This window comes from Aureobasidium namibiae (assembly GCF_000721765.1).
Source record: "Aureobasidium namibiae CBS 147.97 unplaced genomic scaffold scaffold_14, whole genome shotgun sequence".
Classification (NCBI taxonomy): Eukaryota; Fungi; Ascomycota; class Dothideomycetes; order Dothideales; family Saccotheciaceae; genus Aureobasidium; species Aureobasidium namibiae.
In genome coordinates, this window is record NW_013581195.1 from 187,391 (window position 1) to 212,314 (window position 24,924).

The window sequence follows — 24,924 nt, forward strand, 5'->3', positions numbered from 1 at the left end:
GACTCTGACTCTTCAAGCCTCTCATCGGCACCGCCGACCGACGACGAGAAGCCTCTCGCCCCCATCTTCACAAAAATGGCAAAGGGAAAGAAGGCTGCACCCAGAAAGAAGAAGGCCCCGGTCACTCCTCCGACTCCACCATCACCGCCGCGACCCAAGCGATCTCCCTCCCCACCTCATGAAGAGTCCCTGGCCGACAATCCCGATGTTGCCGTATGTCGAGCTCACCCAAGACGCGTCCGAAAGCCACCTGGAACGCATGCTAATGGAGAATTGACCAGTTCCTTGTCATGTTCCGATCCCGTTTCAGCCATGCATTCTCGTCCAAACTACCCCATTTTGGTCCCCAAGATATTGAGAAGGGTGTCGCCGAATCTCCTCCCTCGCAGCAAATCGAAGAGCTGATGTGCGCCATGCTCGCACTTGTTCTGAACCGCAAGAAGCCTGTCGAGTGAGTCCCAGGCACAGCCCGGCTCCGCGCTAGCACACCACTAACATGCAAGCAGACGAGGCCACCACGGTCGCGCAATGGAAGAAGCTCTGTCAACTCAGAAACATCAATGGCCGCTGTCATGGAACCGCGTCAATCCTCTTGCAGGCAGCAGAACCTTCCCAGACATGTCCCCTGCCGAACGGTTGAATCTCCTCCGCACTCTCGCAATCTGGTCGCTCACGTCATCCGAGATTGTCTCACAAACAATCAAAGACTCATACAAGATTTCACGCCGCGACGATGATATCAACCAAGCGCTGTCCGTCCAGCATTGGGGCTTTGATGGTGACAAGAGGAAGTACTATCTGATCGAGGGCCAAGAGGATACCACTTTCCGTGTATATCGCGAAGCCAATCGTCTCAGCCAACACCCTCAATGGTGGAGTGTTGCAGAGACTATCGACGAGGTCAACGCACTAGTCGAGAAGCTGGAGACCAAGGATACCACTCAAGCTGCTCGTCGCTTGGCCGACAAGATGAAGGCTGCTGTGCCACGGTTCGAGGCATCCGAGGAGGTGAGTCTACGCAGAATGTACGGTCGTAGACGAATACTAACCCCTTCACAGAAACGCAGACGCCGTGAATATCGCCAAGCGCGCAAGGCGCAATTCACCAAGCCTGACCTCGGTTTCTCGCTTTACGAAGGTCGCACTCGTGGCAAGCGCATACGTTACACCTACTCGGACAACGAAGACGAGTCAGACGCCACAGGCTCACGCCGCTCCGCAAGATATTCTGGGCATTCCACCCCCGCCGATTCGGGCCCAGTCGTGACTGCTAGCGGCCGTCAAGTCCGACCTGCTAGAACCGGTATATACGGCGAGTCGCTACTCAGCGGACAGGCCGAGACACCCGACTACGCCGCTTCAGAGACATCGCGCACTTCTGGAAGAGCGACAAGAAACAGCACTCGTCTTTCACCCCTGCACGAGGACCGTAAGAGAAAGTCAAGAGGATACAATTCTGTGGACGACGAAAGCGACGAGGAAGATGCGCCTTCTAGCGGAAACGAATGGGATGGAGGTGATGACGACGATAACGACGAGGACGATATCGACATGGCCGACGGAGAAGACGAGGACGATATGGATCTGGACCAGGATGTGAAGAGAAGCCTTGTCGTCAAGCTCAGGGTGAAGATACCCCAACAAGTCAAGACAGAAGCTGCGCCTGTTGAGGAGAAACCACCACCTGCCACCCTCGATGCGTCTCGCGTTTCCGTCGCTCGACAAGATCTTGAGAACTTGTCAACCAGAGACGAGGCTGCACCTGTGCCGCCCGCGGAAAGCCATCCTGCAGCCATCGACTCTATGGACTTTGAGATACCGGCCGCCCAAAAGACATATCACGCTCACCCGCCACCTGCACCATTGCCTGCCGTCGACATGCGCGGCCAGCAAATTCATGGCAACGTGCCTGATCGACAGACCAATGGAAGCGTGCCTGGCCAGCAAACCAATGGCAGCATCTGAGCAAGATTGGTTTCTTTTCTATCTTTGACGGGTTTGGAGTTGGGGGTGTTTCTCTTCTCTCGGCATGATATCCCTTTTTTTTTTTTTTTTTGCCTGGCGTGGGGTTCGTTATAAAAAGAAGGTTTGGAGGTGGGACGACGGAGGAGGAGGGAATAGCAGGCAGGGAGTTCGTCATGGATCACAACTAGCATTGCATACATTGACGCGTTTTGGCCTCTTTTTTTCCAAACTAGTTGCTATAGTGTAACAAGAGGCGAGCAAGAGGAGAACCATGAGTATCCAGCATCGAAATGTTAACCTCACCCCAACGAGTTCAAATAGAAGCCCAACAGTCACAAAAACTAGCATGCGAGCATTTCACAAGGTGAAAGAGCAAAAAAAAGATACTTTTTCAATTTCGCGACTTTCACTCAAAAACCCAAGAATATGTACCTCACAAACTCCTCCTTACGAATAATACTGCTTCCCCTCGCAAAAAGAGAACCTCCCATGTATGCTCGCAAGAAATGAAAATTTTTTCTCCTCCTCTCCATGCTGCTTCGGATGCCATGTAACAAATCACTCTCGGTACTGTCGCGGGATATCGGACGAACTCAACGCACTGCGCTTCATGGGGGGAGGAGGTGGAGGCTTCTTAGCTCTGTGGGCACATGGAAAGTCAGCATCTTCCATTTCAATCCAAATACAACACTTTTTTTTGCACGTCAAAACCATACCTCGAAGGGGGCGGCGGAGGAGCCAGCTTTTTAGCACCGCCATCTTGCTGCGACCAACTGGCCGAGCGAGAAAAGCTGGGAGGAGCAGCAGAGTATGAAGCAGGAGATACGGAGCGTTCATCGCCATAGCGATCGTTGCCATCCAAGGCATAATCGTCTTGATCGCCAAATACGTCTGAATTGGCGCTGTCGTTGCGTTTGTTGGAGCGTATGCCTTGTCTCAGTGATACTGAGGAATCAGTTGGTACGCGTGACAACCGTGGCATGGAGATAGGAGAGGCATCACGAGAGTTGAGACTGGAGGGTCCTTCGAAGCGGCCAGAGGGTCTAACAGGAAGATCGAAACCAGGGAGTTCGCGACGGGGGGAGTTTGTGCCTGACGGTGCTCTTGCGCGGATTGGAGGGCGGAAATCATGGACAGGCTCGTCTTCGTCGATTTGGCGGAAGGAGGCAGAGTTGCCGGTGTTGGAGCGAGAGCGAGGGACCCTGCGGCCGCCAGGGACTGGCAAGCCAGCTCCAGCATTGCCAGAAGGGCTGGGCCAGTCTCTCTTGCACTGCATGAGGATTTCCCGTGCTCTGTCGTAGTAGGCCAATTCGGCGTCCAAGAAGGTGCCGAGGTCGTTGATGCTGTCGACTTCGGCTTCCTTGATGTCGAGCATTCTGCGTTGTACGTCGTCGCTGGACTCGTCGTATTTCGCCTTTTGGGATCGTGCCGATTCTTCAAGGGTGAAGTCGTCTTTCTTTGCTTTTTGGAGTTTGTTCATCGAGGTGTCGTAGGCGAGGCGGCGGGTTTCGAGACGCTTGCGAGCGGTCTGGAGGGATGGTCAGTGATGTGCTTGCACCACACCCTGGTGAACCAGAACGTACCTGGTACTCCTTCATCTGAGCCAAAGATCTCTCGACCGACTCGAGCCAGCTGTTTGTGGCATTCGAGACGTAGCTCTCCTGCATACGAGCAATCCTCTCATTGGCTCTACCGAGGGCTGGAAAGTGTCAGTCGTGGTGTCTACTGTCGTGGTGTCTTTAGTGCCATGACGTACTCGAGAGGCACTGTCCAAACTCCGAGTCGGGCTCAAAGTCGTCTCCGTGGCTGGCCATGGTGGATCCGAGGTAGGCAATGGGCAGCGTCTTTTCCTTGTCTTCTGCCTCTTTGGTTTTGGACAGAGACTTGACGTACGTCGTCATACTCTTCTGTAGACGCTCCATACCTGCAGGAGCAGCAATGTCAGTATTGACTCGAGGTGCCCCTGACACTCGAAAGATGCATACCTTCATGTCTCAACTGCATCTCCAGCTCAAGAGCCTTGAACTCGTCGGACGCAGCAGTCTTGATCTCTTTCCCCATTCTCTCGTCCGTCCATTGCTTCATGCGGTCGAATCGCTTGCCGATATTCATTTTGGCGGTATTGTTGTTGTTTGTCTGCTATGGAAGAGTAGAGAGAGTCGTGTGTGTATATATTCCAGATGGAAAGACAAGTTGGCGAGAGTGCTGCGTAGCGGGAAATGAAAGGCAAGCACTGGCGAGAGAGGGGCACTGCCGCACTGGTTTTGATTGCTTGTGACGTCGAAGTACAGACGGCGGCGTGATATCCAAGTGGGCACTGGGCACGAGTGGGGGTGGCAGGAGAAAGAAACGCGAGTGGCAGGGCCTCGGGCACGCTTTAAAACAAACAGGAAGGTCACAGCGGGCAAAGCAGTTGATAAGGAGCGAACGACCATCTGTTGAGCAGCCCGCAACTCTAGTCCCAGACACACGGCCACTTCTTTCTCCAAGGTTTCGACTTGACTGGGATCTTGTTCTCTCACATAATTGAAACCGTCTTTTGGACTTACTTCCCCAGAATCTCTCCCGCACTGGGTCCTGTTTAGGGGCAGCCGAACACACGCGTTCGATCAGATCGAACTGGCTTTTTTTAGTACAACTCGTACAAGCTGGTTCAGCGTACATTACGAAAGCCTCACCCGCGGCCAGGTTTTCTTGCCAGAAACATTTTATGATCTCGATACAAGTCAATGGTCTAGCTTTGTGCCTTGCTGCCAGCTTTCTCAACAGGAATTCGAACGGCGATGCGTGGGGGGTTACATGCTCGGCCTACTGTTCAACGGTGCCCTTTGGCAGTGAAAGTACCTTGTGGAGAGAAGGCCACGGCGGCCGTTCCGTGCCTGGCGAAACAAGTCGACGCGCCCTTATTCGACCCACCGTTACGACACAGGCACAGCCTTCTTCTGCTTCGTCGTCTTCTTCCCCTGACTTGTGGCGGCCCGTCATCTGTCGCCTGTCTTGCCGCCGACAGTTCAAGAGACCGTCTACATTCGGCAAGTGCAAAGACTATTCAAGTACAATTCTTGCGGTTCATTCATTCCACATGTCACTGCTCTAGTCACGAAGATTGAATAGTGCAGGTAGACACTGCTGAACATGTCGTGTGCTCATGAAACATTTTTGGACATTCCTCGATGATGCTGCTGCCTGTGAAAAAGAAAAGCCATTTTGCTCATGGATTCTTCTGACATTCCTGGTATCTAGACCTGGAACAGTACAGCAAAGTAATTGCCAGGCATCGCTCATAGTTTTTTGGCAAAGTAAACGAGAATGACGACCCAACCGACCAACACTCCATTTCCCTAACCGACACTTTACTCCTTGGTCTTTTGTGTACCACGGAGCAGACCAGTTCTGCGGGCGGCAATGAGACCAGCCTTTTGACCCTGGGCGGCGTAGCGGGAGATGGTCGAGGCCTTACCGATATGCTGGTGGTTACCACCACCGTGAGGCTGTAGATTGTGTCAGTGTGCTGTTCATGCTTCTGTTGGCTGTGGCGAGTCCTTACGTGATCGACGGGGTTCATGGCAACACCACGAGTCTTGGGCCATGAGTTGCGCTTGACGGCGAACTTGTGCTTAGCGCGCGAAGCCTTGAGCAGAGGCTTGTCTGTTCTACCGCCACCAGCGACGATACCGATCATACCACGGACGGAGGACTTGACGACCTTCTTGGCACCCGAGGGGAGCTTGACACGGGTCTTGCCCTCGTCGGGGTTGTGGCCAATGACGGTAACGTAGTTACCGGAGGTGCGGCCAAGAGCACCACGGTCACCCATCTTCTCCTCGACGTTGGTGACAACGGTACCCTCGGGGCAGGATCCGAGAGGGAGGACGTTGCCAATGGTGAGGGAAGCGTTCTTGCCGGCGTAAATGAACTGGCCGGTGTACATGCCCTCGTTGGCGATGAAGGTCTCGGTGTGGAGCTTGAAGCGGTAGGGGTCACGGAAGACGACCTTGGCGAGGGGGGCACCACGGCCGGGGTCGTGGATGATCTCCTTCACGACACCGCGAACATAGCCGTGTCTCTCAGCGAAATCGAGGGTACGGAACTGGGCGGGGGCCTTGTTGAGTCCTTTAAGAAGCGTCTAAGTCAGTGGGAGCGTTCGGAGTGTGTGCGATCGTGCGAATTGAGATGCGTACTGGTGTTGGCCTGCGAGCAGAGTTTGTCAGTACATGGATGAAAAGCTTGCGAATGTTTGCGCGCTCGCGATGGAGGCGGAAGGAACGACGTACAGTGAAGATAGAGCCACGGCCCTTTCTCTGGTTGCGAATAACACGACCCTAGATATCCTGTCAGCACATTGCGCGCTGATATTGCTGGGTCCGGGTAGGCTGATATTCACCATTTTGAATGTGGTTGGCGGTTCGTCTGGTCACGTCGTCGGAGATCGAAGTTGAAGGTATTTCGGCGCACAGTATTTCGAGAGTGCCAAGCTTGGTGCGCGCACTGACCACTCCGCTTACCGATATTCATCCAACTTCGTCACCTTGATACCAAAGGCTTTCCTTTCGCTGAAGAATGGTCGCCGTTCACGCCGCTATTGGTGTCGAAGAAAACTTTTCGGCGCACTAACCTGCGAGTACGTGCCGCTTATAGGAAAGCAACAATTTTGATACAAAAACACAATCTGTAAGTTACTAACAACCAAGATATCAGAATACTACAGTGGGATTTACGAATATCTAGCCGCCGACAATACATATAGAATGGAGGTATGTGCAGACAGAGCAGAAGCAGAAGAGAAGTTAAGAGGGATACAGAAGCAGCTTCCTGTTGGCAGGTTGACTCTTGTCAACCAGCATCGGCGTCTCGTGGACAAAGGTATGTGACTGGGTATGATTTCTTGCGCTCGTCACTTCCTGACCCTCCGCTATCTAGATGCAATCAGTATCTGGCCCAAGCAAGAAATCATTCTAGGATCCAGGCAACTTCAACAGTATGCTGTCTTCGAACGCTTGAAATTTGGTCATGTACTCAAACTTACAGGCGTGTCGATGATCATGACCCAACTATTTCCTATCGCCATCTGGTCCTTCGCTGCGTGCAATTCGATGAGGACGCAGCAGCCTGGAACGTCACACCCATGGTCTATGCAGAGAACATATCCAGGAATGGAACCGTGCTTGCTCGTGAATGTCCTGCCGAGGATGGCTCAACCACTAGACTCGACCACAAGCTCAACATATCAATGGGTCCGGTGCTTCTTCAACACGGCGATTGCTTGTACTTCTCAAAGTCAACCTTTGTTCAATACAGCAAGCGTGATCCCGATGACGATCTCAACATGTCGTTCATCATGGACTGCGAAGTCAAGGTAGGTTGCACTCGTGCGCATAATTTGTCGCCAGGTGCTCACCCTTTGAATAGCGGTTCCAAGAAGAGTTTGCAGTTTACCCTCGCCTCATTAGCGCTGGTGGCCAAGGTAAGGTGTTTGTTGCCTGGGATCACAAAGCTGGGCAGCAAGTCGCTTGCAAAGCTGTCTCTTTGGCTGGCGTGAATCTGAGCTGTCACCAAGATGCACCCAATGAAGCCTCAATGCAGACCGCGACTAGCCGTGCTGCTAGAGCGCGGTCGATAAAGTTGCTGCGTAAGATACACCGCCTCGAGGTTGAGTACGAGATTCTCAAGGATCTGAGTCATGTATGCTGTCTCATACTTTGATCTCAAAACAGTACTAACTCTAGATAGCCGAACATCATCGACATGAGGAAGGTGTTCATCACGACCCATCACATGTTAGTTCTGCTCACAAACTTCAGGGTCGAGGTGCAATACTGATTTGTCTTCCACAGCTACATCATGCAAGAACTCATGACAGGCGGCGACCTCTTCTCATACATCAACTACAAAGGTGACACCCTCGGTGATACTCTCAGCGCAGTCATCACTCGTCAGCTACTCAAGGCTGTCGAATATCTGCACGAGAATGGAGTCGTCCATCGCGACATAAAGCCCGAGAACATCTTGATGTCTTCTTGGCACAGCACTACCCGCGTCGTTTTGACTGATTTTGGTTTAGCCAAGCGGATCAGTCACTCTAGCGTCTCAAACAGCCAGCCAGGCAGGATATCTCGCATGTTCTCGAGTTGTGGCACATATGGATTTACAGCTCCGTGAGTCATCTTTCTCTCATCCAAAGACTCGGCTAACGATGACGAACAGTGAGATCAACAGACTGAACCCGTTTATGCCACAAAATAAAGGTTACAGCAGTGCGATAGACCTCTGGTCAATCGGTTGTGTCAGCGCACTCATGTTAACCGGCAGTCTCGCTTTCAACCACCGGGACGGTGATCAAGATATCGGTCAGATCAACTCACGGTCTATCAGTGCCTATGATCTTACTCAGATCGACCAAGGCAATCACAGCTGGGAGGGGGTGCCAAAGAGAGCGAGAAAGTTCGTCACGTCTTTACTCGAATTGCAAGAGGACAAGCGTTCAACCGCCAAGAAAGCGCTTGAGCACGACTGGTTCACCCACGACATCTGCTCTGCACGCTTTGACGCTGTCTACGAAGCGTCCACCCGCGATTGGAAGCCGAGTGCTACGCAAAAGGAGGACATTATTGTCAACATCGATACCAGTGATATTGCCGTTCCTACTCGCAGTGCTTCACAAATTGTTCGCCAACGATCCGACTCTGCAGTTGTCCAGTCAGAGTTCTTCCAAGCCCAGGAAGAAGCTGACGGCAGCCAGAGAGACTCATCCTTCACTCCTGGTCGATTCAGCGAGCACGAGCCAGATAGCAATATCGTCCTGGCAGCTAGCCCTGCATCTCAGCCAACGCAGAATCCCTCTCAATCTTCTGACCCCAACCAAGACCTTGGCTCTCTAAAACCATCAGCACAGCTCAAGAACTTGCAGGCGTCTCCAGAGTTCACATGGCCTTCATCGCCTCCCAACAACCGCAGAAAGCGTCTGCCATCTTCCGAATTTCCTTGGTCTTGAAACCCGAGAATGATATGAGTATGATCTTGCGAGAGTGTTCAGAAGAACGACATGGCTGATGACATGATATTATGTTGCTAAGATACTTGATGACGGTTGCTTTTTGTTCCACAATGTTGCTATACGATATTTTATCTAGCTAAATCTGCTGCGCTCCTCGCTCTTTACCTTAGATATCCATGCGCACAAGCATAGTCATGAACTGCTTCATTGCTCTTCCATCGACTGGAGAGAAGTCCACACGCTTTCGAAACAGACCAATACCTTCCGCCTCATTTTCGTAGTCTCTATAGCTGTTTATCAGACACGAACTAAGCCAAAGCGATGTTGTCCAACTTGTTCCTTCTGTGTTGTGGTCGAAGATATATGAAACGACATCTTCATGAAAAGGCCGAGCCAAGTCTCCACAAAAAGTGACAAGTTCCAACCGACTTCGGAATATCTCATCACCAAACCACCCTACTCGACATTGAAAACACAATCCACCCAGAGCGCCGCACATACATCTCAAACCTCACTGCGACAACACAATTCTGGAAACTGAGCGCCAAATACACAGCATGACCAAATTCCGCCCTTGTATAGACCTCCACGCAGGCAGCGTAAAACAAATCGTCGGCGGCACATTGACAACCACCGACTCAGAGCTCAAAACAAACTTTACATCCAAGTTGCCCTCATCGTACTATGCAAAACTTTACAAAGACAATGCATTGGAAGGTGCGCATGTGATTATGTTGGGACCTGGCAATGAGGATGCTTGCAGAGAGGCTTGTGAAGCTTGGCCTGGGCATTTGCAGGTTGGTGGCGGCATCAAGGATGAGAATGCTAGGGAGTGGATTGAGAAGGGTGCTAGTAAGGTGAGTTTCCCTCAGGATCTGACATCAACTCCTTTACGTTGTTTGCTCCTTTTGTATCTTCTCGAGAAAAGGACCATGAATGTGAGATGATTCTGAGGGTCGAGTGAATGCTAACATAGCGACTTACAAAGGTCATCATTACATCCTTCCTCTTTCCTTCTGGCAAATTCTCTCTGGAACGTCTGCAATCAGTACTCAAGGCTCTGGATAACGACACCTCGAAACTCGTCATCGATCTGAGTTGCCGTCGTAAGGGAGACACATGGTTCGTTGCCATGAACAAATGGCAAGACCTCACTGATATGGAATTGACCGCTGGTAAGTTCTGCGCTGTGCTATTGCTTGAACCACTCAGACCCTTCAAACTTGGATCTTCATCTCTAGCGTCTCGTATCACACAAAAGCGCATGTTGACTCAGGAATACAGAATCAATCTCCCTTCTCCAACCGTACTGCTCAGAATTCCTGATTCATGCAGCCGACAACGAAGGTCTTCAACAAGGCATCGACGAGGAGCTGGTCCGCAAACTCTCTGCTTGGTCTGCTATCCCTGTCACCTACGCAGGAGGTGGTCGCAATCTACAAGACTTGGAGTTGGTTGAGAGCTTGAGTGGTGGAAAGGTAGATTTGACTATTGGGAGTGCATTGGATGTATTTGGCGGTAATGGAGTCAAGTTTGATGAGTGTTGCGAGTGGAACAAATCAAGGGAGTAAGGAATTGAGCAAGATTAAACTATGATTGCATTGCAAAAAGTATTATGATGGAGTGTTTTGCATACATAGGCACGATACTTACAACCGCATCCTCTACGTGTAGAAGTGGTGCTGGAAAAATGCATGTTGCCGAAAAATGTTCGGAGAACGAAACAGCGTTGACATCATCGGTAGAGAGCGAATTCGCTACGCCTACCAAAAGTCATGCATTCGACGTCCGTCCAAACTCATCCAAACGTCGTATCAGATACACAACAGGTTGTGTCTATTACATACCTCGAGTAGATTGCTATCTGCCCGCAAGAATCAACTGTTGTTACACAGTGTGTTGTCGCAAGCAGTCAACGCTTGGAGCCGGACTTCGGACTACTTTACGCAAAGTCCAAGCAGATCGCAGGCCATCAAAACCATCGAGCATTCCCACTTTCTTCTTGAAAATACTATCATAGCAACACTTCGCCCAGCTCAATTTCTCTCGAGTACCGACTATCGAATCAGGATACCTCTTCAAGCCTCCCACTTCTCAGTTCCTTGATAAACACCGAAGCTCGATAGTTTCCGCATCCAACAACCATGGTCTCCAAGATTCCCAACGATATCTTTCAGTTTAGCACTGCAAGCGCCTTGATGGCCGGTCTCGCCCACAACGGCCCTTCCTGCGGCCAACTCCCCGGCTACGGCACCCACGGCATCGGCACTTTTTCTCGCATGAACGGCGAACTCCTCTTCCTAGACGGCAAACCCTGGCAAATGCTTCCCTCTGGGAAAGTGCAGCCCGCCTCTCCTCACACCTCTATCCCTTTTGTGCAAGTCACAAACTTTCAACCTGAGTTTCAGACCAAAGCGCCAGGACTCAAGAAGGAGGTACTGGTGGATTTGTTTGAGAAGAATGGACCTGGAGCCGGTGGAAAGAATTCCTTTGTGCCGTTTTTGGTAAAGGGCAAGTTTAAATCGCTGCATTTGAGGATTGCAGGGCCTCAAGAACATGAGGGTCAGGATCTTGCTGAAGTGGCAGCTAAAGCTAAGAAGTGGAGTGTGCAAGATGTCAAGGGAACCATGTTTGGCATTGCTAGTCCGGAGTGGATGGCAGGTGTTAGTGTGGCGGGTGTGCATTGCCATTTCATGACTGAACCTGAGCAAGGCAAGGATGCAGAGGGTGGACATGTGTTGGACTTTGAGACTGGAGATGAGGCTGTGTTGCAGTGGGCGGTCACGGGAAGGTATCATTTGGGCTTTCCTAGGGATGAGGAGTGGGAGAATTTGGATCTGAAGGCTGATGCTGCTGGGCTCAGCAAGGCTGAGGGATGAAGAGATATTGTGGGATTTGATGAATGTTTGTGAGTCTGCTTCCCCCAATGTCCTCTGAGCCTGTACCTTCTTCGCGGATTATCATCAGAAGAATGCATGATAGGATTTTCAACTAATTGAGGCAGAAGAGTTTTGCCAGCGTTACAAAATCTGTATAAAAATCTTACCCTGATGATTGTAGATCGTTCATGAAATGAGATGCAAGGTTTAATCATGACAAAGCTTTGAGAATACATCGAGCGAGAATTGGGTCTACACGGTCGGCAGTAATCCGGGACTTGGAGCAGAACGACATGACAGTGCGAAACCAGCAACCATGGGAGACACAATGCAGTCTGTCTTGCGACAATACTAACGGCAATGAATAACAAAGAAGTGTTGCGACGGAATTTCCGAACTGGTGCCAGGATGGACTCTTCCAGAAAGCTGGGTCGCAACACGTCTCAGCCAATACACGACATTACAAACACTCGCGTTTACTGTATACAAACGACGCTTTCATAGGCCTTGAGGGCAACACACCTTCTTTCAACAAGAACGATTGATCAAGACAACACAGGTGAGATCTGGATTGCTTCTTCACCACAGACTTTCCCATAAATCACCCATGCTCCTCATCGATTTTGCATCACTCAACTCCATCCCTCAGCCCTTCAACCGTTGAGAGAACTGTTTACCCCCTTCATCTGGCATCGCACCTCCAATCAACAATGGCGTGGTGGGGCCTGTTGGCGGGGCCTCCCAACTTCTTCGAAGGTAATGTCTGTTCGAGGCCTACCTGTCTCTCTTTTGGCGCACTTCAAGACTGGACGCAATTTGTGTATGGATCGTCTGTTCCTACTACCACTGCCTATCATCGAACGATCTTTTGCGCGCGCTGTAGAAATCGGCTCACCATTCATGCCGAGTATCAGCGCGTTATTATGTTACCGCAGGCAGCTACTCTTCATCCTCCTCGCGGTCCCGGAACAGCACGGCCCCTTGCTCTGCAGGCTGGTGCTGCAGCAGGTTCGGCAGTCCCGTTACCTGTTGCATTTACAGCTGCTCCAGTCGGTCAAGTTGGCCCTGTTCCTCCGCTTGGTGCTGGACCTGCGCCAGGTGGCCTTCTTCCTGTCCAAGGTGGCGTCGCAGGTCACCTTCCTGCTATTCAGTATGGTCATCTGGGTCCACTGTCTGGTAACACTCCTGCCCAGGCTGGTGCTTCAGCTCTACAGCCCAATATCTCCGCTCCTTTGCCTTCAGCTGGACCTCCGAGTCATCAAGCTGCTACGCCAGGTGGCTTGCCTCCAACTCAACAAGCCGCTACTCCGGCTCTGTTTCCCGGTAACCTTGCTGCCGCTCAACAAGGTGCTCTAGGTCCAGGGCTCGGTAACGCACTTCCTACCCAAGCTGGAGCTTCGACTCAACAAGCTGCTTCTCTACTTCCGCCGGCAGGTGCTCGACCTCCCTACATGTCTCCTTACGGCCCTCTTACTGCGTCAAATGGACCGCTTCCGTACAACACGCCTTACGGCCCTGTTTATGCACCAGGTGGCCATCTTCCTGGGCAACTCGGTGCGCCAGCTCTAGCTTCAACCACTGGTAATCTTCCCTTTGTGCCTGGTTACCATCCTCATGCTGCTACTCCAGGCGGTCCCCCTGCACCCGGCGACCTCGCTCATACGCCAGATGGCACCTCTCATGCGCAACAAGCTACTCCAGCTCCCCGTGGCTTGACCCCTTTCATCTTCCGGGCTGGCCCAATTCCTGCTCAATTCGGCGCCCCTGTTCAGACTGGCCATTCGTTTGTGCAATCAAGCTATCCTGCTGCTCAAACTGGTGTACCAGCTCAATATCCAAGTGCACCAGCTCCATACCCAGGTGCATCAGCTCCATACCCAGGTGCACCAGCTTTATACCCAGGTGCATCAGCTCCATACCCAGGTGCACCAGCTTTATACCCAGGTGCATCAGCTCCATACCCAGGTGCTCCTCTTCTTGGCCAAACTAGCCCCTTTCCTGGTCCCTTTCCTGGCGTCTTCCCAAGCTTACTTTCCGACACCCCTCAGACTGGCGAATCGGCACCTCGAACTCATCTTCCTGCGCTCTCAACAGGTGCCGTATCTCCGGCAGATGATGATCAGCCCGATTCTCTACTTCCTAGCCGTCTTGTTCGAGCTGCTCGTCCTCGAGCTGCCCCTCGTCGTTCTCAGGCCGCTCCTCCCCCTGCGCACTCAACCAGTGCTGTATCTCCAGCAGATGATGATCAGCTCAATTCCCTACTTCCTACTCGTCTTGTTCGAGCTACCCGTTCTCGTGTCCCGAATCGACGTCCTTTGGGCCCTCGTCCTTCAGGTCCTCGTCCTGGTCGAGCTGCTTCTCCTGTCCAAGCTGGTCAACATCTTCTCCAAGCTGCTCATACTATCGCCCAAGCTAGTCGTGCTCCGTTCGCACAACTCCTTGATCGTGGAAATCGTCAAGAAAGCGATCCGAACTGGCCGGATAGATATCCTGCAGTCGCCGTGCGCAACGTAAATCCAACCCAAGCCATGATTGATGCATTTCCACAATCAGAGTTTCTTCCTCTCGAAGAAGGTGAGCGATACATTATCATCTCTCAAGAAAGTGACGGTCATGTTGCTGCAAGGGATTTTGCTGGCAACGAGGGCTGGGCGCCTTGGGACGCCTTCGATGTGGGAGAGGAGGCATCGTGTGATGAAGATATCTTCAACAATTTGGAAGCTCTCGAACGTCGTCCTGTGGTCATCACCATTGACGAAGACGCCGAAAACGGTCACATTCTCGCGAGAGCCATCCTGGGGCTCCCCCACGCTTTGTACCAGAACAGAGACGACCTCACAAACTACAACTCGGCTCTGACTACAGATTTCGATACTGCTGAGAAAAGAATCAAAATCGCGCAGATCTTTTACGACGGTATCAAGGCTGTACCAGCAGACCCGGAACGTGATCCAGGAACAACCAAGACTCTCTACGAAAGTCTTTCCACTCCGGATTACACTATCGACAGTTTCCGCCAGGGTCGCGCTGTTGAACGTTTGGATGCCCCCAACAGAGTCATCATTTACGTCTGGATTCATTCCGACTTCACACAGACTGACGAACAAAATTTTGGAGGCGAACCAGATGAAGAGGTAGACTTTGACAGTGATGTCGAGTCTGAACAAGGAGCTTTCGAAGAAGAAGACGAAGGTGTCGATCCTGAGGTCGATCCTGGTCAAGAGGTCGATCTTGGTCAAGAGGTCGGTCCTGGTCAAGAGGTCGATCCTGGTTTTGAAGCAGGTTCCAGTTCCGAAACACGCCCCGGTCGAAAGGCCGATCCTGGCCGGAAGCCAGAACCATACATGGGTAGGACGAGACGTCCCGGCTTCAGGTTATACACGCACAACCATTGGAAGACCTCTTCCAGGCCTACGAAGAGTGTCAACTACCGAGCAGCGCGTCAAGCTGAACAAAGCACAATGTACCATGTTTGTGAGCTCGACCTCGAGAACTACAAGTTCATATGGTACTGCGAGCAGATGGTCATCTTGCTTTTCGAAACCTCTTGCCGTGAACTGCGCGAACTTGCTTCAGGCGCTTCTTCAGAAAGAAAAGACCAACAAGCCGATGCTCTTTTGCTCACCCGCATCGCCCGTGACGTTTTCTCTGCTACAGGATGGCCTGGAGGCTGCATATCCAACCCCAACTTCGGAAGTTCTTTTGGCAAGAATTGGTCCAATCCTGTGGATGATGCTTTGTATGAAAAGCTTACTTGGACAAGATCTTATCAAGAGGGTAGCGGTCTGGTGTTTCGACGCCCTCCGAAAATCTTAAGAATCAATGCAGCACTCCTTACTTTCGGTAAATGGAACTTGCAATGTCCTTCAGGGCAAATTCCTAGAGGCACCGAGATTTACATCTCGTTCGAGTTCGCTAAAGACGCGAATCAAAATCCCCGTCGTCATCCCCACGCATGGGTGGGAACAATAGTTCCTAGTCTGTTTGGCATGACTCATGTCGAAAAAGCACTCTCTTGGGCTCTTCGAGTTGAATGGTTAGAAGGAGATACGCCTAGGGCGGCATACCTTCAACGCAAGTACAACAGAAAGATTCAACCGTTCAAGCCATGTGCATTCATCCAGTATGTGGCCGCAATGGCGGTCTACTCACACTTTCACCAAGAGATCTCTCTCGTTGATCCCGACGACTCGGATCTAGACTTCATGGCTAAGTTTGGTGCTCCAACTGCAGATGTGGTTGAAGAACGATTTGACTACCTCAACCGAGTCATGAATTTCGAGCCAGTCAACGATTTGAAGATTCTCGATGCTGACCACAGCCCTCGCTTGCTTACGGAAGCGGAAAAGCTGGACAAGTATAACGAGGCCTTCTCTCAGGTACCTAATGCCAGATTTGGTGGACCCCCAGGAGACCAGCAGGCCTGCGACCATTGTAAATGGTTCGGCTGTGGGTGCTTTCCTCAAGTGGCGGCCGATCAAGCAGATAATGACACAGCCAAGCCGTGCATCACTTGCGCAGAGCGCAACATGCTATGCACCTTCTCTAACATCACCAGCTGGGACGACTTCGCTACTCTGTCTCATCCCCTTGGAGATATCGATGCAGACGTGTTCATTTCTGGTGCAATTCCTGCTCGAGATATCCAGGTTATAACCATGGATTGATGACAGACGATCTTCAGTCGACCACAGTATCAGCCACTCGGTTGTTCACGCTGTTTTCGTTCTTGGGGTTTCTTTAGGTAGTATCGGCACGCTATGATTTTCTCATTGTTTTGTAGTTTTTAGGCTAGCTGAGGTAACGCCTCTACAATAATCACCTCTTATGCACTCAAAATAGAGACTTCCTTCTGCTCAATATTTCTGTAGATCAAATCGACATTTGCCCTCTTCGTAGAGGAGGGCAGGTGGGGTGTCCACTGCGCCTTCCATGTTCGTTCAGAAGTCGGTATTGCCAAATGACCTCAAGGCTTCCAGAGAATCACGAAGCCTCTTCTCTTCTGCCATGGACCAAAATGCCAAAGTAAGTCATCTTTCTGTTTTCTACTGGCCTTTCTCTTGTTGCATCAAAAGCTCTTTCGCAATATCACCCGGACGAGTATCCTGTTCAATGCCAGCCTTGCCTTCCCACGCAGGTGCTGAGAGACTCGATTCCTAAACCACCATGCTTCATACATCCCACGAATCAAAACATACTCATCATAAAATTCTCGATCTCTCAAAACGCAACTGCATCACCGTCGAGTCATGATACGAGACTCTGTCGAAGAGCAGTGGACCAGAATACACTGCATTCCCCAATGAACATGCTCCCATGCATACAAAATAATTCATGAGCACGGAGCACTAATCACATGTTAAATTAGAATCACCACGGATACCAAAGGCTTTCTTTTCGCTGGTAGATGGTCGCCGTATACGCCGCCACTGGAGTCGACGAGAAAACCCCTCTCGGCACCACCGCCTCCGGAGGCGTTAGGCTTGTAGGAAAGCAACAACTCTGGTGTAAGAATACGATCTGTAAGTTACTAACAATAAAGATATTAGAAAACTATAGTGGGATTTACGAATATCTAGCCGCCGACGATACCAATGGAATTTAGATATATGGAGGCTGAGAAGCAGCAAGAGAGCAAGGAGCGCAGACAAAAAAAGAAAGAAGAGGAAGCGGAGCAGAAACGGTCCGAGCTCTCGGCTGTCAACGCCAAGCCCACAGACGCACCAAAGGCATCTTTTGAGAGCTTGCCCTTTCCTTCATTTCCTCTTCCTTCATCACCGCACTTATCTCGACAATACTGTAAGTTTTTGACATTGCATCTTCAATTGCCCTCGACAAGTACTAATCTTTGTCCTTGCAGGCCAAGATGAGAGCCAAGTGGAGAAAGAAGAGAGTTCGCAGACTGAAGCGCAAGAGAAGAAAGACGAGAGCCAGATCGTGAGTTTACCTGCACTGCATGCTTCCATCCACGCGCACTTGCTAATCACCGTCAATTACAGCAAGTAAATGACTCGCCCCGACAACTCGATCATAACGGCTCCTTAATTTAAATATCCACTACATCTTTTGAGCAATCGCTCAACGCTCAACACTGACGTCGACAAACGCAACTTCTTTACTCGCGACTGTCACCTGGAGGGCCACCACTTTTTCTCACACACCTTATCGGATTCGCTCACATGTTTACGCCATCTTTGTAGCCGACTGGCAACGGTTGGCTCGGAAGGCGCATGTTGGCAGCTTGAAGCTGAGGAGGGGAAGAATTTCAGGTGTTGCATGTTTCTGCTGTTCACAAGAAATGGACGGAGGAGTCGGTCAATCTTTCCACTCGAGCTATCATCATGGAGTGCTTCATTGCCTGGCAATTGGGAGGCGCCATTTCACCTTTCTAACACCGGTGTTATGCTTCGTAGGCTGCACCTTTGAGATCTGAAAGAGCCTTACCGTTGCGGTTGGCTGTTCTGAAAATCAGAAAACTGCTATTCGCAAAAAATCTTTCTGTTCCTCTGTGCAATCGTGATGTGAACATGCCATGACTACCCAATGCGCAAGGACGACTATGAATTCACTCGATACGCCTGTCAACATCATAATCATGTCGCATACACGACCTAGCCTTCCTGTGGGCAGACGCATAGAACGCACGAAGGCCATCAAACGCACACCACTTTCAATAATTGATAGCTATCGAGAAGCAACAGACTGTAAGCTTTCGATAGGACCTATCTCGTCCCTCGAGACCATTGTGCCTGTCTATACTGCCGACACCGCTTGAGACTTTCGCAAAAGGAGCGTGAAAGTTACAGACTGCCTCTTCGTGATCGTGTGCCATATCGATCTGCACCTCCAATGTGCGCCGAACATTTTTTTTTCTCCCTCGCGACCTTGATGGCCCACAGTGCTGTCATCAACATCGGTCCGACTTTTGTTCAAGCACATCCCTTGCATTGATTGCACTTCACATCATCTGCTTGCAAATGCTTTGATGAGTTTCATATGGCCTGGCTCCTCTATTGAACCTCGAGCCATATTCGACAATGCACGTAAGCGTCCTTTCTCTGTGTAGTCAGATTATTTAAGAACCAACGTCAATGCTGAACAAGCTCATCATCATGAGCAGTGTGGAAAGCTCATACCGACCGTCGTTTACACGGAGCTTGCTTTGCTAAATGCCCTTCTCGCAAACTTGGCTACCAGCTCGTATCAGCTTGTCACACCGATTTACATACATCTTCACGATAGTAGTAGTGCCTGCTGTCGTATGTCTTTTGTCCATGAAATCCTGTAATTCTGCCTTCTGCGGTTACATCCGTTTAGCAGCCTTTGACATATAGCTGTCGAGATCATATGACCCGGTGTTTCAGTTGCCAAGGTGAGACCTTTTTTCCATCGGTTTTCTTGCTTTGCTGATAGGTTGGATCGGTGCTAAGAGTTCACGACGGTGGTGCCATAGAGGAGTCAGCACGTGGTGGGGAGGGGAGCTGAGGTCAGTATGATTGATGGCTAGAAGGCTGGAAGAGCGTTTTCGATACAGCTGAGGCGATGGAGCGAGGTAAGTGCCGCTTGTGAGTTGAATGTCTGTGATCCTTCCTCTCTTGCATCGACGGACAAGTGTAGCAGATACATACAGCCAGTGAATCAAGAAGCTTTACGAACATCGGAGAAGCAAGCATCTCAGAAAAACTACACATATGCAACGCCACAACAGCAACACCAGCATCCTCAAGAGAAGCGCAAAGAGCACATCCAGCACAGCCATGACCTCGCGAAACACATCCGCCTCGAGCTCCTCCAACACCGCTTACACCCACGATGAAGCAACCTCACTGCTCCCTCACGAGCGAACCCCCACTGGGAAAAAGCAAGCTCAGCATCCATCAACATCAACAATATCCTCAGCAACAGCATCTCTACACCACATCCTAACTCTTCATCCACGTCAAATCGCCGTTCTGGAAGCTGCACGCGCAGAAGAAGAAGCGGTGACCGCCGCTCAAAGAGCAAGTCAAGGAGACGGAGAGACAGAAGAAGAAATGAACAGACATGTATTGAGCAGAATCGACTGCATAGAGATTGATCTCTGGCACGAACGCATTCGCGACTACGAAGCCGCGGAATTGGGGTTGGTAAGAGCTGAAGAGTTGGGACTTGTACGTGATGGTGCTGGGGAAGAGGAGGAAGGGAGGCAAGACGTTAGTGTTGAGGTCGATGAGGTGGATGGGGCGAGGTTGAGCAGAGTACAGACATATATCAATGATTTTGCGGATGTGGAAGGAGGAGGCTATGGTTCTGGTGGGGGGAAGAGGAGGAAGTTGAGTAGTGTTGCACACACTGCAAGACTTGGATCAACATCCTTGAGCCTCAATCACTTTCATCCTTATTTCTGGGTTGATGTGATGGGTATCTGCTTGTTGGTTGTGCTTGTTTTGGGGCTTCTTGTTTGGATTGGCTTGGAGATCAGATATGATCGAGAGGGCATTTGTAGGGGGGCGGGTATTGGGGCAGTGTTCTTTTGGGTTGCGGTGCAGATAATTGTGTCAGTGGGGATGGGATTGATGTTGCAGGTTCCGGTGCATAGGGGTCTTGTGCCTTTCGTGTTGCCCATGTGGGTAGTAGGCACATTTTCAACTGTGGTTGCCTTCAAGGCGTTGGCTGGATGTTTGAGGGATTGAGAGGAGTAATAGATGGAAGTGTATGATATATCCTTGAGAATAGCATATCATTAAGCTTGGAGGAGTCTTGGGCAGGTTGACGACACAGAACGAACAGCACTTCTAGTCGATCGTAGAGAAGTTTTGTTGATACCTACCGATCGTCTCAATAACACTCCGTGCAGACGCCTCCAGGAGCAAGGATATGGAACATGAGATGAGGATGAACCTCTGAACAACAAACAAAAGTCACATTGGTGGAATTATGATTGCCTCGCTTGCTAGACGAGCAGTTGTGTGTTGGATGCCGAGGCGCAAAACTAATGAGAGACAAGATCGAGACTCCCAACCTCATGACGAGCAAGTTTCTCGGTGGGCAATGTTCGATGGACACGACTCTTGTTCGCCGAGGAGAGCAAGCTAGATTGTTGAAAGCCGCCGGACGGACAAAGCTAAATGCTCCTCCAAGCCTCCCCGTGGAGACTCGAGAGTAGCAGGTAGGGTTGGATTTAGGCGAGCAAGGGATGGTTCGTGGAATCAGATATTGATCAAATCTCCTGGTAGTTTGGCGAGATGGACTTTTGACGAAATATATTGAGACTTCGCCAAAGAGGCCGGTCACTGGTCAGACGCAAGACGGGTGGGGTGAGGATCAGCCGCATGTCTGGTGCGATGGCTGGTTCCGGAGACCGAGCTCTGACGGTTGCAATCTTATCGTCGGCAAAAAAGAAAGTTGGAAACGGCGATACTGGCGAGCCATCGAGATAGATGGCGAAGAGACAGGCGGGCAACGATGTTGTTGCAACTTGGTTATTGCAAGGAGTTTGAGCGTTTCTTAAGTTGCTGTGGACGGACAAGAGTGTACGGGGCCTTGTGTGTCTGCGTGTCTAAGTGTGTCAGAGTGAGACTCGTGTCAGGAACAGGCGCCTCGGACGAGGCTGAAACGCGCTTGGGAATTCTTGGAACGTGGGCCGGGCCAATGATGCGCGGCAGGCGCGTTCCCTGGGTCGGACTGGCCATCGCAGAAGGGCGCAGTGACAATTCGCCGTGTGCGAGCAACATGTGACGGCCTGCATTCGAGCGTCAGTATCACAGAGCGGGCTTGAAACGAACAAAGCATGTTTGATACACACCCGTACTTTGACTGGACCGCGACCAGACGCCGCCTCTTTGCTCTCTTAACCACGAGCTGCGGCTGATGTTAGACTTGGTCCTTCGTACCTGCTAGACCAGAGTACATCCATCAAAGTACTCCGTACATGCCCAGAGTCCCGACGGCCATCACTCCCGGCATCACCATCTAGCCCTGTTCCCCTCTAACCCTTGCAGCTGCTGCCCGATTTTCTAGCTGCTGATAAGTCAACGAGCGTCCGTCTCTTCCATTGTTCACACTCTACTTCACGCGACCATGAAGGGGAAGAAGTTGGCGCTGGGCCTGGCGAATCTCGTAAGCCGCGAATCTGCACAACGGTGCTACTGCACACATGGGCTGACTCTCACCTCCAGATTGGCCCGCATAGAGCTGATGATCGTATGCCCGTCGCGAACACGAAAGAGAGCCCGCCGCCCTCGCCGTATCCTGGACATCGCGCTCCTCTGTCAACAAAGGTCGAATCCGATCTGCGTCTAGCCTGTGCCGGAGTTCTACTCAACACCAAACCATCACATCACTATGTCGCTCCCGACGCCCAATCCACCGCGCCGCAAGAAGCCAAACAAGCACTCGACTACGATGCCATCAAGAGATCCGCATCCACTCTCGAGGCACAAGCCTCACGTCCCTTCCCACCGCGTACCGACTCGGCCGACGATAAACACCCTCTGAAATACGCCTATCGTCCAGACGCTCCCATCGATCAGCTCTTCGACAAGTCAGATCCTGCCCTTGATCCCGTGCAATCCCTCCTCGGCAAATCCAAACATGACACGCCAATGGGCAGTCGTGCAAAGACTCCGGTCCCCAATCTTCTCTCTCCCAGCAGTGATGCTGGTACGCGTCCTCACGTTGCCAAACGCTCACTCTCTGGCGAGACCAATGGCTCCACTCCCATCACAGACGTAACAGAGTATCACTGGAGTACCTCTACAGCCCCTACCTCGGCCGCCATCACACCTGCAGGCACTTCAAAGCGAGACTCCTCGCATATACCTGTTGAACAAGAGCAGGCCATCAAAAGCGATACTTCTGCCATCGAGTGGATGCGCAACGAACTCGAGCGTCGCCGTCAGAAACAAGCTGCTGAAGAAGAACAGGCAGCACTTCCGCCATTGTCTCGTGCTCCTAGCAGGGCACGAAGCATTCGAAGCCTTCGCGACAACATTAAAGAGTATATCCGCCCAAGCAGTTCCGGAGGTCCCAACAATAGCCGAGCACCTAGCAGGTCTACTTCACGCTCATCACTACGATCCGATTCAAAGTCCCAAGATCCAGAGATCCGTGGCGGCTGGAGAAGCTGGGGGAAGACTTTGAAGAAAGAACACGCACAAACCGACCTCAGCAGGTCAAACTCGAGCAGAGGAAGAGCAGAGAGCCCAAAACAGCCAAAATCGAAAAAGACCGAGATCAATCTAAACCGCGAGCTGCCTCCACTTCCAAGTCTTGATCAGTGGAAGGATGAGCAACCCGCACCTCCGACGCGAGCTCCCCCTCAGGCTCCTCCCCTTACACATCATCCTGTGCATTCTAAGCACAGTAGAAACACCAAATCAGTCGACAGTGTAATGAGCGAAAAGGACGAGATCGTCGCAGCTCGCTTGGGTTCGCCGGTCAAAGAGAAGACAGAGGTTTACGTTCCCACTCGCTCGCCTCGTCACACAGCAGCCACTAAGATGCCAAATCTTGGAGCCGCCTATACCAATGACGATCTTCTTCCACGCAGCAAGTCTGCAGCTCGCTCCCGGACTCCGGAGCCAACATCAATGAGCATAAGAGCCATTCCTTCCCATCACGGCGGTGACTCGACAAGTTCACGTGTGCGATCACCAGGCAATCCAGCATTTTCCTCCCCATCCACCGGATTCTCACAACACCGCAACTACGACAGCTCGAGCATACCCACCCCACTCGGCAGTATCAGCAGTAGTTCACTCAACAAGAAACCATCGGAGAAACCAGCGACCTCGAGTAAGCACGATCACAAACACCGCAATGCGAAGGACCGCGTCATAGTCCGCTCTCCACCACCGGTACCGCCAAAAGAAGGTGGTGATAAAAAGGCATGGTGGAATCTCAAAGCCAAAAGCAAGAAGCCCGCCACTTGGATGGATCAGCTCGAGAAGATGGGTGGAGTCAAAGATGGCATTCTGATTCCTGACGAGGATGCTTGCAGCGCACCTCACATTCGCTACTAAGGCAGATTAAGAAGACTCGAGACAGGAAACTTAACGAATTTATGAACTACAAAGACAGCTGCTCTTCTTTGATCAGAGCCTGGTGCAACAAGGGAGTACTGAGTTCGGGAAAGAGGGATTCCAAAGCTGCCATGCATTTTGAACGGGGCCAGGCCGTGGGAAGGTCATCGGGGTGTTTCTTTGTGTTTCTTCCTTAACCGCAACCATAACACAATAGTCTGTTCTACTCTCTTCCTACATTCAACCATGTCCATGATATTTCCGGGCGCGTGTATTCCTTTCCTGCGTTCACCAAATCTTTCTTCCCATCAAGCAGAACCAGCAGAGGTGTGGGATGTTCCCACACAGTAGCGTAACTCCACAGAGTATACAATGTGATCAAGATCACACATACTGTAGCAGTCTCATGGCAAGATTATTCTATATGACCTACTAGAATTGAGGTGAGGGAGTGATTTATATCGGATCAGGGTAGCCCTCACGGCAGGATGGGAAGCTTGGTGATCAAGCTTCTGGCAGAGGTTGTATGACGAATCCACAAATGTAGACAATACTTTGAACGCTTCACACGCTTCACAGAAGATCATCACACATAGGAAAACAAATTTAGCGAGGACAATACAGACCGAACTAAAAAAGAGAAGTGACTGAAGCATCACGTGAACGCCAAGACTTGGCTCACAAGCTAAGGACAGCGCGACTTCAGGTGTCGGAGGCTGCGAGATTCGGTCCAGGTTGTCGAGCGACAGCATTGCCGGAATTACCACCCCGCTTCTGCCATCAAGACTTGTCTGCAACGCGTATCCCAAGGTGTCGACGCGACGGTCTTTTATCGCGAGCGAGCCAACCACGACGCCCGACGCTCCCTTTCGCTTTTGGTCAGCTCGCACGCGCAAGGCAAGAGCGCGACCGCTCACAAGCAGCCGTCCAACCACAGCCCGAGTCATCAACGCCCGCCATCACCGACAAGCCCCCATCACCCTCGACTCGACACAGCCCCGACAACCATCTACAGTCGCCGCTCGCCAGCCCGTCAGCCCCGCGACCACCCCCGGTCGCTGAATTGGCCCCCCGGACCAAGTGA

The 24,924-nt window shown here is 51.3% G+C and overlaps 9 protein-coding genes across 9 annotated transcripts; 7 read left to right on the top strand and 2 right to left on the bottom strand.

Annotated features, from left to right (window-relative positions):
• On the top strand, positions 1-1,629 carry M436DRAFT_12892 (uncharacterized protein; the record flags this gene model as incomplete). The annotated part of the gene is made up of 4 exons (XM_013569582.1): positions 1-213; positions 282-451; positions 507-1,008; positions 1,060-1,629. Coding segments are annotated over 4 exons (1,455 nt in total), but the record flags the coding sequence as incomplete, so codon positions are not given.
• Positions 1,630-2,638: 1,009 nt separating this feature from the next.
• On the bottom strand, positions 2,639-4,077 carry M436DRAFT_51797 (BAR-domain-containing protein; the record flags this gene model as incomplete). Its single annotated transcript, XM_013569612.1, has 4 exons — positions 2,639-3,493; positions 3,549-3,664; positions 3,722-3,889; positions 3,951-4,077. The coding sequence occupies 4 exons, from the start codon at positions 4,075-4,077 to the stop codon at positions 2,639-2,641; spliced, it is 1,266 nt and encodes a 421-aa protein (XP_013425066.1).
• A 1,241-nt stretch (positions 4,078-5,318) lies between these two features.
• M436DRAFT_74661 (60S ribosomal protein L2) lies at positions 5,319-7,033 on the bottom strand (the record flags this gene model as incomplete). The annotated part of the gene is made up of 4 exons (XM_013569837.1): positions 5,319-5,456; positions 5,513-6,067; positions 6,240-6,287; positions 7,031-7,033. The coding sequence occupies 4 exons, from the start codon at positions 7,031-7,033 to the stop codon at positions 5,319-5,321; spliced, it is 744 nt and encodes a 247-aa protein (XP_013425291.1).
• A 57-nt stretch (positions 7,034-7,090) lies between these two features.
• Positions 7,091-8,956, top strand: M436DRAFT_83894 (kinase-like protein; the record flags this gene model as incomplete). The annotated part of the gene is made up of 5 exons (XM_013569838.1): positions 7,091-7,321; positions 7,375-7,647; positions 7,696-7,742; positions 7,800-8,120; positions 8,170-8,956. The coding sequence occupies 5 exons, from the start codon at positions 7,091-7,093 to the stop codon at positions 8,954-8,956; spliced, it is 1,659 nt and encodes a 552-aa protein (XP_013425292.1).
• Positions 8,957-9,516: 560 nt separating this feature from the next.
• M436DRAFT_65734 (N--5-amino-1--4 imidazole carboxamide isomerase) lies at positions 9,517-10,530 on the top strand (the record flags this gene model as incomplete). Its single annotated transcript, XM_013569763.1, has 3 exons — positions 9,517-9,816; positions 9,936-10,134; positions 10,244-10,530. 3 exons carry the CDS (start codon positions 9,517-9,519, stop codon positions 10,528-10,530), a joined length of 786 nt encoding a protein of 261 aa, XP_013425217.1.
• A 573-nt stretch (positions 10,531-11,103) lies between these two features.
• On the top strand, positions 11,104-11,838 carry M436DRAFT_52081 (alpha-acetolactate decarboxylase; the record flags this gene model as incomplete). The annotated part of the gene is made up of 1 exon (XM_013569658.1): positions 11,104-11,838. One exon carries the CDS (start codon positions 11,104-11,106, stop codon positions 11,836-11,838), a length of 735 nt encoding a protein of 244 aa, XP_013425112.1.
• Positions 11,839-12,548: 710 nt separating this feature from the next.
• Positions 12,549-17,888, top strand: M436DRAFT_65736 (uncharacterized protein; the record flags this gene model as incomplete). Its single annotated transcript, XM_013569764.1, has 6 exons — positions 12,549-16,487; positions 16,738-16,863; positions 17,246-17,323; positions 17,418-17,637; positions 17,699-17,775; positions 17,838-17,888. 6 exons carry the CDS (start codon positions 12,549-12,551, stop codon positions 17,886-17,888), a joined length of 4,491 nt encoding a protein of 1,496 aa, XP_013425218.1.
• A 545-nt stretch (positions 17,889-18,433) lies between these two features.
• Positions 18,434-20,510, top strand: M436DRAFT_65737 (uncharacterized protein; the record flags this gene model as incomplete). The annotated part of the gene is made up of 5 exons (XM_013569765.1): positions 18,434-18,542; positions 18,738-18,881; positions 18,942-19,097; positions 19,252-19,324; positions 19,547-20,510. The coding sequence occupies 5 exons, from the start codon at positions 18,434-18,436 to the stop codon at positions 20,508-20,510; spliced, it is 1,446 nt and encodes a 481-aa protein (XP_013425219.1).
• Positions 20,511-21,897: 1,387 nt separating this feature from the next.
• M436DRAFT_74666 (uncharacterized protein) lies at positions 21,898-23,840 on the top strand (the record flags this gene model as incomplete). The annotated part of the gene is made up of 2 exons (XM_013569839.1): positions 21,898-21,936; positions 21,996-23,840. 2 exons carry the CDS (start codon positions 21,898-21,900, stop codon positions 23,838-23,840), a joined length of 1,884 nt encoding a protein of 627 aa, XP_013425293.1.
• Positions 23,841-24,924: the final 1,084 nt, after the last annotated feature.